The sequence below is a fragment of the Dasypus novemcinctus genome, chromosome 3 (assembly GCF_030445035.2).
Source record: "Dasypus novemcinctus isolate mDasNov1 chromosome 3, mDasNov1.1.hap2, whole genome shotgun sequence".
In the NCBI taxonomy this organism is placed as follows: domain Eukaryota; kingdom Metazoa; phylum Chordata; class Mammalia; order Cingulata; family Dasypodidae; genus Dasypus; species Dasypus novemcinctus.
This window is the reverse complement of record NC_080675.1, coordinates 33,081,618-33,098,148: the sequence shown is the minus strand read 5'-3', so window position 1 is coordinate 33,098,148 and position 16,531 is coordinate 33,081,618. Positions and strand designations below refer to the sequence as shown.

Genomic DNA, 16,531 nt, shown 5'->3' with positions numbered 1-16,531 from the left:
AGAACCATAAGGTTAGGGGAAAGCTGTGTTTCTTCTTCCTTCTTTATCCCCTGCCTCCTGACTTCACCTTAGCACCAATTGCAAACTTAATCTGACAGAGCATCTCCCTCAATTCTACAGGGCCATGGTGAGCCGTTCAGACACGGGAAGACACCCTGCAGGCTCTGTCAACCCAGCCAGACTCTTCTGCTTTCTGACCTTACGACAGGCGTCTTTCTGTGTTTACATTGTGCAAAAAGTTGAGCTCAACCTCTCACCTCCATAGGCATGAGGGCAAGAAGCAGCTGGGGCATCTGTGTGTGCAAGAGAAGTGGGAGACGGGAGGCAGGGGTGGATGTCACTTGCTTACCAACTTCTTGGAATTAGATTTGAGGACATGGTGTCACAGAGCCTCATGGTGGACTGGTGTTTGCTTTGGCTCCCATCCAATTCCTTCTCTAGAGAGGTGAACACAAGCACCTTTCAGTTCCCAGAGACCACTTTGGCCTGGACAGCCCTGCTGGCTCCAGAAGGGAGGGGCACAGCAACTGTAGCAAGGTTGGGGGTTGTTCTTTCTCTTTTTTTTTCCCCTTCTCTTCTCCCCCTGGAAATCCCTGACTTCTGCTCATAATGACTGGGCCGGCATGGCTGGATCCCCTCTAGGAGTTTGGTTTTGGAAGCAGCTATCTGAACACAAAGCTTTTGCTGTGTCTGTCGACTCTGAAAACTGCAGGAAGTGAGCAGCCATGACTCATCCGCGAGGGAGCAGGGGTGGGTGACTGCCCCTGAACCATCCAGGCCTCCTCAGATCTTTGTGCTGGGCTTCCTGTTTGGTGCTGGACATGCTTATGGATCCACCCATGTGAGCTTGCCCAGGAGAATGTGTCCTCCCTACCATGGAACGGAACAGTGGGGCACAGTAGAACCTCCTGTTAGAGGGTGGATGGCATGTCTGCTGAAGTTCTCAGCTTAAAACCCAGGAGGAGGATCTGCCCGTAAGAACTCCAGGGAGAGCAGATGAGATGACCTGAATGAAGAAAGATCTACCGGTGGGAATCTAGAGAGATCAGAGAGGATGATGCCGAGCATGAGTTTGGTGGAGAGGGAGACGACCGATGTGGGTTCAGGAATTTTGGGTTCCAGGAGCTTTCGCATATGCACATGTTCATTTACCTCTCATGCAACCCTGGGACACAGGCGTTCTGATTACAGATAAGGAAGCTGAAGTGCCCTGCAGGAGGCCCTCGGCCCAGCCGCCAGACCCCATCCTCCACTTAGGGACTGGCTGAGCTGGGGAGTGGGGCGTGGGAAGCTTCAGGGTGCCCTGGCTCTCTGGAGCCACCCCTTTTCCTCTAGCCTCTTGCCAGCCCCATGCTGCCTGTGCGACCCTCTAGGATTAAAGCACTGCCCCACTCACAGCTCTGGCCTGCTGGGTGGCTTCAGGGACAGGAATGTCAACAATCCCTTGTGTGTATTGTGGAGCAAGGGCGGCCATCCTTGCTAGCATTTGCTCCTCTCAAGGGAAGAGGAGGTTGTGTTCTCAGGGCCCAGATCACCGTCTGGCGCTTACAGAGACACCTACGTCTTCTCCTCTCCGACTCGTTGCCCAGAAAGAACTTAGAAAAGAGGTGCATAGGAAATGTGTTACCCATTGTTTGATGGCCCAAACATTTCCCAGGGAGATCACAGGACACTACATTCCTCAGTCGTGGAACAAACGCCACTGCAAATTACCCCATCAGACCACAGACCATCTCGAGTGGCTTCTGGGGATGTGGTCCTCCTTGATGCCTTGCTGAGGCTCAGCAAGGTTCAGGGGGAAGCGAGCCATGCTGGGAATGGGAAAATCAGAATCCCTGTTGTTGACCTCACCATGTATTCACTCTTTGACTTCAGCTCAAACTCATCTCTGCAATGGCAAAAACAGCATGCCCCTCGCAGCCCCCCGCTGCCTCATCTGTCCATTGGCCCTGCTTTGACCTCCCTGGCTGTGCAGGTGCCTTGAAAACGGAAATACTGTGCAGATGCTGGCCGGTAGTAAAGAAAGCAAAAACGACTCTGAGCTTGTCTCTTGAAAGGAGAGTAAAAGGGCTTGCCTGCACAGATATCAAATCATGTCCTATCTTTGAAGTGCAACCTTGGATTTGTGGCCACACCCTCATTTATAGGCCTCCACATTCTGACCTTTACAGTCCGCTCTGATTAGTCTGGCTGTGGGAGCCTCTCCCAGAGTTTCTGGATTCCAGAAAGTCCCCCTTGTCAGTTTGGAGAGGAGGCAGCACTTGCTGATTTGATCCTTTTGAGCCAAGCCATTCTGTGGAGCATTCTGGTTCCTTTTTTTTTTTTAAAAGCAGGTACTGGGGGTTGAACCCAGGAGCTTGTACATGGGAAGCAGGCACTTAACCGCTTGGGCTATATCTGCTCCCCTCTGGTTCCTGTTGCTTCCAAGAAGCTCACAGCTTGCTGCTGGAGGCCCTTTTGCCAAGGGGCAGCTGGCAAGGTGCAGTTCTTCAGTCGATCAGTGCCTAGGATGGCTCTTCTTTTCAAGGTAGAAAAATGGTGGTGGCACAGGCATACAACTGCATCGGTCCCCATCAGCAGCAGCTAGGAGTGAGAATTTTTCTCCTAAGGGCCTGGTGGTCCTTCTCCCAGGTGCCACACTGTTAGCAAGTGGCAGTGGAAGAGAGTGGGGCCCGCATCCTTGTAAAGATACTGCATTTTCTCTTTAGCAAAGTCTGTCTCTCTCGAGTTCCTCCATCTCTCTGTAGGGAAGAGCGTGCCAAGCTATGGGTGGCCTTGTGTTCTCATGCTACCCCACAGAGATCTGAGGCCTTTACTAGGGTACCCCTACCCCAGGCCAGAGATTCTGTCCTTACTAATAACCCATCCACGCCCCTGGACAGCTGTTTCTCCCATTGAATCCCACTCATCCTGGGTTGATTCCCCTCCAGCCAGCCTCCCTGTGTCTCCCCTACTAACAGCCAGGTAATGGGACAAAGGAGAGCCAACGGATGAAGGCCCTCCTTCCCTTGGTCTGTCGTAAGGTTTTTTGGGAAACAGTGCACTACAGCCTTCATTTATTTACTTAACAAATATTTACTGAGTATCTCCTTGGTGCCAAGCAACATCCTGAGCATGAGGGATGCAATAGTGATTGGGAAAGCATGAGGCTATTTGTGGAAATGTCAGGCTAGGTAGGAGAGGAGGTGACTTCAGAGCAGGAGTGTAGGAGATGTTCTTGTGTTAAGAGGGTTCCTGGATTCAAAGTTCATTGTGCTACCCATTATATCACAAGATCCTGAAGGCGTGCTTTTCTTGGGATGGTTTTAGACATGGGTGACTAACAGTTTTCTTGGTGCAAGGTTTAGATTTCTTTTTCTCTCCATATTTCTCTCTGGTGTCACATGTGAATTGATGAAGTTGACTTCTGAGAAAAAAAGTTACATGGGCCCTTCCCTTCTCTTTCTGGATGTGCACACTCACATAAGAGGAACTGGGTCTTGTGCATGGCAGTGCATAGAGCAACAGCTCTTCCAGGGTCTGCCCATGAGTAATTGCTTGGGTCTGAATTTCCCCGTCAAGACTTTGGATGTTACCAAGAAAGTTTGACCAGGCTTAGAAGAAAGCTTGGGAAGATTAGGAACATTTATTGTCACATGAACTAGGTTTCTGGATTACAATGCAGAATGTCAGTCAAAAGGCAGGGAGTGGTGAAATTGAACCCAGAAACAGTACAGAGGACTGTGGGATTGTCTGTTGGCTGATGTATGCTGGCATCTGGGATGGAGTTGGTGGGAAGTGCCAAAGCATTTGAATAGGGCTTTGCACTTTTACCTACATGAAAGGTGAAAAATTCTCTGGATACCACTTTTGGAGAAGTGAGGTCTACACTTGGCATTCTCTGCTGGCCTGGTGGTTCGAAAGACGCCCACTCAGTTTTCCTCTTTTCCAGCTGAGTCATTGGGGAAGTTCTGTGAGCCTCTGGCCACTGGTCTTCAGCACTGTGGGCCAGCGGGACCTTTGAGTGTTGACGCCAGCACTGAAGTGAGCTCTTGGTGGAAGGGGAGGCGGAAGAGGCTGCACTTCTGCTCTCAAAGTAGACCTAGAGTGATCCTTTGCAGATTTCACCATGATGACAATTTCCATGGGAAACACTCACCCCATAAAGAGAAGTATGTGTACCGGGAGGCTCCAGAGTTGATGACTGAAAGTGGGGCACAAATGTTGGATTCCCCTAAAAAAAAAAAAAGCCCTTTGTCAACATCATTTTTTTTTTAATCAGAAAAAATTCCCTGTTAAATCCAGGCCCCTCCCTTAAACTTAGCATCTTCTCTGTTTACAGCCTAGGGTACCTCTGCTCTTCAGCTACCTTGCACCCCCCAAAGATGAGGAGGAAACTCAGCATCAAGGCTGTAGGTCAAGATCAAGGTATATTAGATAGATTATAAGCTTGGTGATAGTGGGCTTTTTGTCTTGGCATCTTTTGTCTCCTCTCCTGTTTACTGCTAAGTATGTAGTAGGTGTTCAGTAAACATTGAGAGTAAGCTTTAGTGTAGGAAGTTGATCAGCCCACTTTGCAGTGGCCTCCATGTCTGATCTTGGGGAGCCCCAGATTTGAGGTCTTTTCTGTGTTGGAGCTTCCTTGTGTCACCCTGCTTCCCATCTACTTTCTTTTGGTGCTGAACTCCTCCAAAATTGCTCTAGAAGAGACTAGATATACTTGGGTTGGGTTTGGGCTGCACAGTCTTAAGAGTCATCTCTTCCTTCAGGAAATATTTCTTGAGCACCATCCCTGTCCTTGGCATTGTGCTGGGTGAGGAGTGAGGAGGGACACAGGAAGGGTTAGCCAGTGTCCCTGTCCACATGGTGCTAACAATCTAGTTGTGGACATAGCACCTTCACAGAAAGAAAACAAAACTAAACTAAGCATTATGTAGGAACAAGACATCACATAGGGCATAAATAAGTGGCAAGTTAGACAGACCTTATCAGGAAACATCACTCACCATTACTTCCTCTAAGAGCTAGATTTACAGGGTGCACTTGAATGACAGAACATAGCTCTTGAGACTGGCAGAATTATCAGGTCTTTGTGAGCAGTCACCTTGTGTAGCATTCCCCTTGATCTTCAGGGGCTGTGGATTCAGATAACCATAAGGGTTTGAATCTCAGGCCTGCCATTAGAAGCTGGGGACTGTTGGGAAATTCAGAGATGTTTTCTCTTCTGTAAAAAATCAGACTTTAAAAAAAAGGGAAGGAAAAAAAAAATAAACAAGCTAAGACAAAATGATGCCACCTTCAGGGGGTTGTGGTGAGGAGGGATTAAATGAAATAACATGAAAAATCATTTGCACACTGGCTATTGCATAGTAGGTGCTCAGTACATAGTCGTTTCCTTCCTTCTAGTTTGAGCAGTGGTCAAGTTTAGACCTTGAGTGTTTAGCATAAATGGTTAAGGGTACAGACTCTAGTACTGAAGGCTTGGGCTGGAAGTCCTGCCTCAACATTTCCTAGTTCTGTGACCTTGAGCAAGCTATGAAACATCAGTTCCCTCAATTCAAAAATGAATATTAAAAGAGTTAATGGCCATATAGCACTTAGGACAGTGCCTCTTGTATGATGAGCCCAATGTAAGGAATATTTCAGTAGCAGCTGCTTCCTGTATCTTCCTAACCTCTTTCACCCAAAGGGAAAGAAACCGAGGATTGTCATGATCATTTAAGCCACCAGCATAATCACAGCTTTGAGGACAAATCCTGTGAGTTGCAGAGAAGGCGTAAGGAAGTGACCAGCTGTGACCTTGCTTCCTAAACTCTTAGAGACCTAAGCTTAGCCTTATAAACCCACCCTTTCCAGTTCCTGAAGGTCTGCCACTTCCTTAATCCTGAGCTGGCCTTTTCAAAAGAAGCCAGGGGCTCGGATTTGGGGATTTCAAACATACAGTCTATGAGTAGTTTTTGTGTCTCCCTTGCTTGCTTATCATGGCATTTTCTTAGGGGCTGCCTGCATTCCTGCATGGCTGGAGGCTTGTGCCCGTGATACTCTTGGCTGCTGGTCTCAGGTCTTCAGTGTTCCAGTGCCCTGGCAGCCTCCTTGGCTTCTCCTTGCTTCTTTCTGGGGCATCCACTGACTCAGCCCCAGGACTCCCATCTGGGCCCCCTCCACAGGACCGAAGGTGCTTTCCCTGCAGAGTGCCTTCAGTCTACCCTCACCCCCTGCATTTGGGACCCTGGAGCCCTGTCTCTGCTCCATTTGGCACTGGTTAGTTGTTCATTAGCAGGTAGCAACAAACTCTTAAGTGACGCTTGGTGACAGCAGAGTCAGGTACCAGAATTATGGAGCATGCAAACTTCCCTAAATAGCACCACCTTCAAGATGCTTAAATTCACACATTTGTGCAGGAATGGGCAAGGAGTGCTAATGTCCCTTCTCAGGGCTGAGCGTAACTCCCCGTGTGGACACGGTCCTGGGGGACAGCTTTAGAGGGGCCCTCCCTCTGGTGGTCCTAGGGGACAGCTCTAGTGAGGCCCTCCCTTTGGTGGCCGTGCTGTCCACATCTCGGAGAGGCCCGTGCCCAGCAGCAGCTCGGCTGCCTTCTGAACACTTCCCTTATGGCCCGGGAGTGTCTGGGCCTGGTTTTGTATGGAATGGAAATTGTTAGCATGTGGCGCTGCCCATGAATTCTATAGGAACTTAGGTGGCCTTTTATAGAGAAAATTTTCTTACATTTGTCTATGTAGCTTATGTTTTCTGACAAACGCTGTCATACTCTGTGAACCTTACTTCAGATGAGTCTTCTGACACATATAGAGTCAGAAGTGCATATAGGGAATGGAGGTATATACACTGTGTACCTAGACAGCTCATCAAGGGAAAACACCTTTTGTGGGGGATGGCAGCAAACTGTGTTCTTTATTATTGCTCAGATGAGTCGAATGCTCCTCTGGATAGAACCCCAGTTTGCCTTTTATGTGGCTCTGATTTAAAAAGGATCCTCAGCCATGTTTTTGAGCAAACTTTCTTTGGGAACTGTCTAGATTTACGTTCCCAGCCACATCTCCCGCTGGATCTGGGCTCAGATGAGTTTAGATGGGAAGTGAGGTTCTCTGGACACGCCAGTTAACTGCGGCTTGGCCATTCATCCTTCGTTTATTGTGCAGTCATGTAGGCGGTTTCCCAGGCACCAGATTAGTAAATGTTAGAAAAATGCCTGAAAACCAAAGGGTTAGAGGAACTTAGGGCAAGGACATCATACCTAGCTAGGATAATCAAGGGAAACTGCAGGAACTGACATTGAAATGGGTCCTGAAGATTTAAAAAGAAGGGAGAACTTTCCAAGTCAGGAAACAGATTGGACAAATGTGTAGCCTAGAGGATGGAATGGTTGGAGTAGCAAATAGTGCAGCATGGTTGGAGAACAGGGGGCGTATAGGGAAGTACGAGGAGATGGGACTGGGAAGAGCTTGGAAGCAGGGTGAAAGCCAGGCACAGTGGGCTGGTGCTTTGGACTTCAGAAAGGTCCTTGATGGACCTTGAGCAGGGACTGCATGGCCAGGGTGGTGTTAAGGATTGTGAACCTCATTCCCAGTGCAGGTAGGTTAGAAAAGAGGTCACAGCTGCCTGGGAGTCCAGCAAGAGGGTTGAGGAGGAGGGGGCAGATCCAACGTGGACCTCCAAGGATCTGGACGGAGTGGATGTAGGATTGGAGTGAGAGACCTGAGTTGAGGGTACCTGCGAGACATGAGGAAGGGCAGGCAGAAGGAGCCGAGGAGGGGAGAGGAGCAACCAGGGGAGGCTGGGGTCTTCATCTCCTGGGGCTGCCATAAGGAACGAGTGCGTACTGGGTGGCTGCAAAGAGAAACACATTCTCTCACGGTTCTGGAGGCTGAAAGTCTGAAATCAAGGTGTCAGCAGGCCACGCTCCCTCAGAAGGCTCCAGGGGACAACGCTTCTCTGCTGCTTCCAGCTGCTGGTGGCCTGGGTGTTCCTTGACTTGTGGCAGCATAAATCCAACCTCTGCTGCATTCCACACATGGACTTCTTCCCTTTGCGTCCCTCTTGTCTCCAAATCTCCCTTTCCATGTGAGGACGATAGTTGTTGGATTTAAGGCAGATTTATTTGCAGATTACATCCACAAAGAGCCTTTCCAAATAAAAGGCCACACTCATGGGTACCTGTGGTTAGGGCCCCAACATCCCTTGAGAGAACACCAGTCAACCCACAACGGGCTGTTGCGTGACTGCCATAAATAAGCCGGTACGTCTTGCGTGTCTACCAGAGGCGCTCCTCTGTGCCTGCTGCCATTGCTAGGTGAGCGGGCACAAGGTGGAAGAGTCAGGCTTGCAGACAGGGACTGAGCCCTTCACTTACTAGTCCATGATAGCTAGCTCATTTAGTCCTCAGTACAGCCCTATAAGGTAGCTCATCGTGTCCGCATTTCATGGTTTCAGAAACAGGATGAGTGAATGAAACTGTCCAAGGTAGAGCTGGGCTTTGAACTCAGATCTTTCTGATGCTAAAGCCTGGGCCCTTAACCACTGCCCTAGAGTGACGATGCACCTGAGGGATGTTGAGGTGGAAAGGTGGAGAAGCGAGGGCTTCCGTTAAAATAGCGCAGCCTGGACAGGAGTTTCTCCTCGAAGAATGGAATCTGCAGTGGAAGTTTTCCTGACATGCCAGTAAACTGCGGCGCATTCCAGATTAGATGATGTGGAGTCTAGGGGCTCTGCCACAGGGAAAACTGCTGACCAGGAATGGGACATCTCTGACCCTTAGCACCAGAGAGGCAACTCCTGGAAACCCAGAAGCCTGAGGTTCCTGCCCTTGCCTGACTAACTCGCCTGGGGAGAGGCGGCTCGGCTTTCTTAAGAGCATGGCCTGCCCACAGGAAGGAACTGGCGGAAGAAGAATGAGGTTGGGTGGGTTGGAACCTGTTTGCAGAGATTGCTGCCTCCTAACAAGAAAAGCAGGGTTTGTCTGGTGGATGTCAAGGGCCAGGAAGATGAGGTGCCTGGGGCCCTGGCAAGAGCTCGGGTGGGGACCAGCTGTTCTGTCCCTGTTCCATGAGGACTGCAGCCTTCGCCGTTGTGTTGACACAGAGCTCCCTGCCTTTTGTGGAAGCCCCGGGTTCATCCCTGGGTGGTCTGGGTACACTCGAACCCCACGACCAGGCAAGATTTGCAAGGGCAGCTCAGCATCCGGGTGTTCAGACTCAACTTTGGTTTAGCCTCTCACTTCGTTGAGTGTCCCATTACAGATGGTGTGGGAGACAGTGGTCCTGAGGATCTCAGAACCAGCATAATGTGGGTGTCATGTGTGGTGGGTGATTTTTGAGATTAGGTCTTAAAGGCGTTCTGGAAGGGTCAACCGTGGGACTTTTACCCCAGATGCAGCCTAATGGTTTTCTGGTTTTATTCTTCCTGCTTTGCCAAACGCATGAACCAGAATGACAAGAGCCACATTCCACAAAGCATGGCTTCTTCCCGCCAGCCAACACCCTCGGTGTGACTTTCGGTTTGCCCGGGCGGCACAGATGTGTTTCTGACTGAGATGTTGGCTTTGGAAGTGCTCACGATCACTCACCTTGCAGCAGCATTTCGATATCACCCTTGCGTTTGCAGAAAGGGCAAAAAAATTAAATTGAAAGTGAAAATTGAATATCCTGAGCTGCCTATTCATCCCTTCACTCATCACTTTTTGTTTAACACTTCTTTTGGGGTGAGGTAAACTCTAGTGGTTAGGCTGGCAGGCTCTGGATGCAGCACTTGTGTGTGTTTAAACTCCAGCTCTGCTATACTTAGTGCTGCGCAATCTTAGGCAAGTTACTTTTTGCACCCCCATTTCCTTGTCTGCAAAATTAAGACAATGTTCACTACCCCATTCTGGGGGTGTTATAAGGATTATTTGAGCTACTCCATGTAAAGCTCCATACGTTTTACCTATGGTTAGTAGTATGATGCACAAGAGAAATGGGTCCTGCTGTTATGGAGCTTATAGTCGGGTTAGGGAGACAGATATTAATCAAATAATCATACAAATGTGAAATTACCTGTGTGGGAACCTGACCTCATGTGCAGATCAAAGAAAAGGATCAAAGAAGGAGTGCAGCTGGAGCTCAGACCTGAAGGATGACTGCATTCAACTAGGTGAACAGGTGCAGCCAGGGCATTCCAGTGTGGGCAGAGGAGCTTGTGCAAAGGCCCTGTGGCCCTTGCACATGAGGGGGTTTTGGGCCTTTGAGGGACAGGAAGGAGGCCAGTGTGACTGAGAAGCAAGGAGTGGTAGACCAGGGACAGAACAGACAGACCCTGCATGTGGAACTTTGTGGGCCATTTTAGGCTTTTTGCCCATAATTTAAAAGCCAGGGGAAGTAACCACAAGGTTTTAAAAGCAGGGGAAGGACATGACCCAATCACTATTTTCAAAGATCCCCCTGGCTGCAGAGTGGAGAAGAGATGGGAACAGAGCCACACGGAAACCATTAGGAGGCCTGTCATACTTTTTTTCCCTGCGGCCAGTGTCTCCCAGACTCCGTTGAGGGGGACTAACGATCATGCGTGTGTTAAAATGCAGGGACTCAGGACCCACCCCAGACCTGAGGGGTCACAATGGGGGTGGGGCTGGGAATGTTGGTCATCAGGCGAGGTTGGGGGACACTGCCCTGAGCCGTGTAAAAATGAAGGGAGCCTAATGCACTTGGAAGGCAATTTTTAAAAAGCAAGTTCCCAAAAAGCTACAACTATGACTGGATTTGACTGTGCATTTTATATCTTGACTGTGACTTTGTATTCTTTTGAGGATGCTAAAACTAGAACACATGCAGGGAAATAAGCCCAGCCAGATCCAGTTAGAGGTGATGTTCCGCCCTTTGCCCTCCTGGCCTGGGGATGCCTGCTGTGAGCGTGGGAAAGGTGCACACCCCACCCGGCCGAAGGAGCTCTCGCCCGTCTTTGACTTACTCTTGCACTGTCTTGGGCTCCAGGTCTCTGATTTTTACCCTAGAGGTGTCTTATCCCGTGCATGATGGACCGCACATGTATGACAAGAGAGGCTCCTGTGATGATGAGTATCACACTGGCGTTTCCTGGAAGGTGGTGAGCTGAGTGTCGGTTCTGGAGTCAGACAGAACTGGGTTAGCTGGCTCTTTAACCGCTAGCTAGCTGTGTCACCTTGGGCAGGATGCTGAACTTCAGTTTTTTCTCATTTTTCTTTTTTACTGTAAAGTTATTGTGGGTTAAATTAAAAAGATAAAGTATATTAGATACCCAGCACATAGTAGATGCTCAAGAAATGGTCAGGCATCCTACCCTCTCCCTACTTTCCATATACACACCTTTTTTTTAAAAAAACCACTGAGGGGACAATGTGGTTTGTAGAAAAAACCTGTGTTTGTTTGGCAGACTTGTGTGATATTCCTCCTTTTGGGTTGACATAATTTTTCACATCTCTCCCTCCTTCCATCCGTTTGTCTTTCTAGCCAACCAGCCAATGGTACTGAGTATCTACTATGGAATAGATCTTGGAACTAGGAACTGCAAATAGAGCTGTACCTTGTTGCTGAACATTATTCTCAAGAAGCAGGGGGCTAAATGTATGAGAAAGATTATAGATTAACAGCGATGGGTTGAGGGTGTGGAATGGGGGAGCTGTTGTGTACTGAGTTGCTGTTTGGGGAGACAGAAAAGTCTTAGTAATGTATGGTAGTGATGTACACCATTGTGAATGTAATTAACACCACTCACTTTTATGCTTGTATATGTTGTATACATGTTACTACAATAAAAATTAAAAAAAACAAGCAAACCATAGAGCTGTACAACACAGAGTGAAGCTAATATGATCTGTGGACTTTAGCCAATAATGTAATTATAATAATACTGGTTCATCAGTTGTAACAAATGTATCAGATGATTACAAATGTTAATAATAGAGAAAACTCTATGGGTAGAGGGTATATGGAAACTCTCTTCTTTCTGTGTTATTTTTAAAGACGTTTTAGATTATAGAAAATTTACATAAAAAATATAGGGGATTCCAATATACTCCACCCTCCCACCTCACATTTTCCTCTATTAATAACATCTTTCATTAGTGTGGTATTTTGTTACAATTGATGAACAGATATTGAAACATCGCTAATAACGATGGTCTGTAGTTTGCTTTATGGTTTATGCTTTGCACCATAAAATTTTATAGGTTTTCACAAAATATATAATGGCCTGTATCCATCATGCAGAATAATTCCAGTGTCCCCAAAATGCCCCATCTCCTATTCTTCCCTCTCCCTCCCCTCAGAACCTCTGGTGACTACTGCCTTTTTATCAATGTTACAAGTTCTTTCATTACTAGAATAATAATAAGTCTACTTTGGTCCATAGTTTCATTCCCCCCTTATGATTGTTCATTCCTCTGTGTAATTTTTTGTAAACCTACAATGGTTCTAAAAAAATAAAGTCTATTAAAAAAAAAAAAGAGGAAGAAGAAGCAGTAGCACCAGCTGCTGGACTCGACTCTGACAAATCAGTTTGACCAAGGGACAGACAAATCTCTGATAGGAAATAGGCTTCTCTGGCAGAGAAACCAGCTTACGTGGGCCTTCCTCAAGGCTCTTAGCCCTGGAGGAACCTGCTGCTGGACTGAGTGGATGAGGCACTGGCTTAAGGAAACAGAAGATCTGTTTTCTCACCTCAACTCTGCCAGAACTCTGTGAACTGTCACTGAGCCTCTAGAGGTTAACCTCATGCAACCTCTGATCACACTATAACTTTTCTTTCTTTTTTCTTTTTCTTTTGAGGTACAGGGGGCAGGGGATCAAACCTGGGACTTTGTGTATGGGAAGCCAGTGCTCAACCACTAGCCACATCAACTCCCCTGAGTTGGGTTTGTTTTTTTGTTTTGTTTTGGTTTTTGCTTGTTTTTATTTTTTTAGGAGGCACCGGGGACTTCACCCAGGACCTTCCATGTGGGAAGCAGGCATTCAGCTGCTTGAGCCACATCCGCTCTCTGTCACTATAACTTCCTGTTACTTCAACCCACAAATACGGCGATTTATGTTATCTTTTTTCAGTTTTAACTTTTTCTCTCCCAATAGATTATGAAGTTCCTGCCTTATACATATATATCTTGATATCCCCTAAAATATCTAGCAGAGTATTTTTCACATAGTAGATGCTTTAAAGGCATGTTTGATTTATTACATACTGGCATAAGTTGATGACTTTCATGAATATTTCAGAGCTGAGTGCCTTGGAAAACCAATGAACAAGGTTGGCAGATTGGCAGCTGTTGAATGACACTGTAGTGGAGTGGAAGCAAATTCCTTTCCAGAATAGTGAGATCTCAAAAGGGAGGACCTACTTGTCTTCCTTTACTCTTGGAATTTGAAGCTTGCCTGAGTTTTCAGGCTTTTTTCCAATTTCTGCTTTCATATCAAGTGTGGCAGAAGGACTTTGGTGAGCTGTAGCACAGCTAGTACTGAATCAAAGCGTTCTTACCTTGGAAATACCCAAGTTTGAACTCCAGTCCAGATAGGAGAAGTTTAGGTTTGTTGGCATGTGTGTGTTGGGTGTGTTTGCTGCCAATTCGCATGTGCCCGTGGCCCGTGTGTATTAACTTATGCAGTTGTGTGTGACTTCACGCTCTGCAGACCGATGTGAGTGGGTAGGTTATTCACACAATGAACTTAAGCTTTCTCATTTGTAAATGTGGTAACAACTTTAGGCTTCCAACTCTTACCGAATGCAAGATCTTGGGGTTGTAGGGTATAGAACTTTTTCCCAGCACCAGCTGAATAGAAATAAAGAATTTAAAGTGGCACGAGAAAAGCATTGTTTTAAACTACCCTAGAGATTGGAACATAGAAACCATGGTTCATTAGATTGCAGCTAGGGAAGTGCCTGCCTGTACTGAGACCCCGGTTATATATTTTTTTCCTGCAGGCTCTGATAGTGAGGGTGTTCATAAGCGTGTGTGAGTTGAGTTGCCAGCCAGCAGAACTATTTCTCCTGTCCTGAGGGTGAAAACCCTCCCTCTTTCAGATTTAAGAAGGACTAGAATTGGGGGATTATGTTTCTTATGAGAAATCTCTTTAAAACGGTGCCGTCCCCTCTTGACGATTGGTAACGGTGATTTCTGTTTTCTACAGCTTGGAATCGCAATTGGGTTTTTGGTCCCTCCGGTTTTGGTACCCAACGTCGAAGACAGGGACAAGCTTGCCTACCACATCAGCATCATGTTCTACATAATAGGAGGCGTGGCCACGCTGCTGTTCGTCCTTGTCATCATCGGTAAGGCCACGGGGGCCTGCTGCAGGGGGCGGGGAGGTTCTGCTGACTTGGGCGGTCCTTGGGACCGTGACCCTAGAGTACCAGGGGCGTTTACAGAAACCTGAAGCCGGCTTCTGTCTCCAGACAGTCTAGCCTGCACAGTTGCCCCCAGCACAGCAGCTCCTCCCGGGTGCTTTGTTAGGGGCTCAGTAAAGGTTTCCAAGATATTTCACCAAACCCACCTCAACAGAATTAATGGGTAGCTTACTGGTCCTCGCCGTGTAACCCGGGTGACCACTTGAGCCACCACAGGCCTGCGCTCAGCACACCTGATTCCAAGGAGGCCTCAGCAACCCCCTGGGGTAAAGGCACTGTCGGTCCCACTTAACAAAGCAGAAAAGCGGCTTAAGGGAAGTTAGTGGCAGAGGGCGGATTCACATCTAAGCTTGTTGAACTCCATACCCTTTCTGAAAAAGCAAAAGAAAATCAAAACAAAGGAAAAACAAGAAATTGACCCACAAACGCTGATGATCTCTGAGGTTTACCTGCGAACACTTGTGAACCACATTTTTCATGCTTATTTTTTTTAATTATAAGAGTAAAATATGCTCATTGTGGAAAATCTAGCAATAGGAAAAAAACACATAAGAATGACCATTAACTTAGCCTTGTGCAAATTAATCTCAAACATCAACTTCGTAACTATTATTAATATTTTATAATGTACCTTTAACCGTTGAGATACTTGGCTAATGTAATTTGATTCTCCGTTTTCACCTGAGTGATGTTATATGGTCTGTGATAAATTCAGAAACAGCAAGGTAGGGGTTTTCATTTTCAGTTAGTCACCTGTCTAAAGGTTAACCAGCTTTCTTCCTAAAGTCTAAAGTTCCACCTCATGTGTTAAAGGTTTCATTCCTGCCTGCTGGCCTCACCCCAGAGTCAAGCAGGTCTCTACTTCCTGTACCTCATTCAGTTGTTTTTCCTGTGTCAGTGCATCCCTGGGGTCCAGGATAAGGAAGGGCATCCCGATGGTTTTTAAAAGCTGGCAGAATGCCCTGGACAGAGGCCTTGGTGCTCCTGAAGAGGTGAGAAGTTTAATAGAGCCAGCTTTTGAAGGCCAGGGACCCTTGCCCTCAGGCACACTTTGTTTCAAATTGGAATGTGCCCAGCTCTAAATAATTCTTGCCTGGAGCAGATGAGGGCCCATTTCTTTGCAGGTGAGAATCTGGAGGTATGGGACATTTCCACAGTTTGGAATTTTATCATCGAGCACAAAACTGCCTGAGTAAAGAATTGAACGATCTTATCTGATTTCTGGCTTGTAGTGGCCAAGTCCTTGAGCCAGCCCCTGCTGTTGCTGTTCTTTCTACTGATGGACGGGGAGGTGGGCAGGCAAGACAATGGCTGAGAGGGTGGGTAGGAAGTTGTCCAGGCCTGTTTCAGAGAAGGAAGAACTAGGGTTCTGAAATCAGGGCTGGGGGAGTGTTCTGGGTGAGAGGGCTCCTTTGATCTGCCCGGAGCTCATTTCCAGAGCTTCCTTTAACTGGAGACAGACTCCTGACCTTTCAGGAGCTTTCTCATGGCGGGTGGGAAGACCACCTGATGCTTGTTTGTGTTCATCTAGGAGACCAGTTTAACCCAACCAGCAGTTAAACTGATTTGCCCTCCAGTGAACTGAATGGCAATCAGTTCAGACAAGATGATCATACTAGTTGAGAGTTTTTCCAACTCTCCTGTCCCAGCCCTTCTTATCAGAGTGTCAGTTCCTGGGGGACCATGTGTAAATCTTCCCTGTAACCTTTAAGACAGATGTCTGATTCAGACTTTGAGAAATGGACTCCAGAGTTTTCCTTTAGAAGAAGATCCCTTTCACTTACTCGTTCAGGGACTTTTAATTGGCTGCTGTGTGCCAGGCTCTTTGCCCTCTTCAGAGCAGCTGTGGTGCTAAGCCGTAAACTGGGCTGGCTAATCCCAAAGTTTCAGCTTTTACTTATCCATCCATGTGATGCTGTTTTTTGTTTTGTTTTGTTTTGTTTTTTCTTCAGCTTTCTGGTTATTATGCAACTCCTTGGTCTTTGAACACTGAACATTGCCTGGGAGGACCACTGATTTTAGCCTTCCACAGGCCACTAAAAAAAGTAAAAAAGGACCACTCACTCAGCCTCAGACGTTGAGAAGCAGCTTCAAGAGAGGAGGCTGTAAGGGATTTAATTAATATTTCCTTTTGAAGTCTTTGCTCCTTCTCCAGTGATGGAGCCAACTCTTGTCTATGTGTCAGCTTGGC

At 47.3% G+C, this 16,531-nt stretch overlaps 1 protein-coding gene across 2 annotated transcripts in view; it reads left to right on the top strand.

Annotated features, from left to right (window-relative positions):
* The window catches only part of FLVCR2 (FLVCR choline and putative heme transporter 2), a 64,865-nt gene that overhangs the window by 7,558 nt on the left and 40,776 nt on the right, over positions 1-16,531 (top strand). For both annotated transcript variants that reach the window (XM_058293061.2, XM_058293062.2), the window contains exon 2: positions 14,124-14,265. In XM_058293061.2, the coding sequence (XP_058149044.1) occupies positions 14,124-14,265 (142 nt within the window). The remainder of the gene's footprint in view (positions 1-14,123; positions 14,266-16,531) is intronic.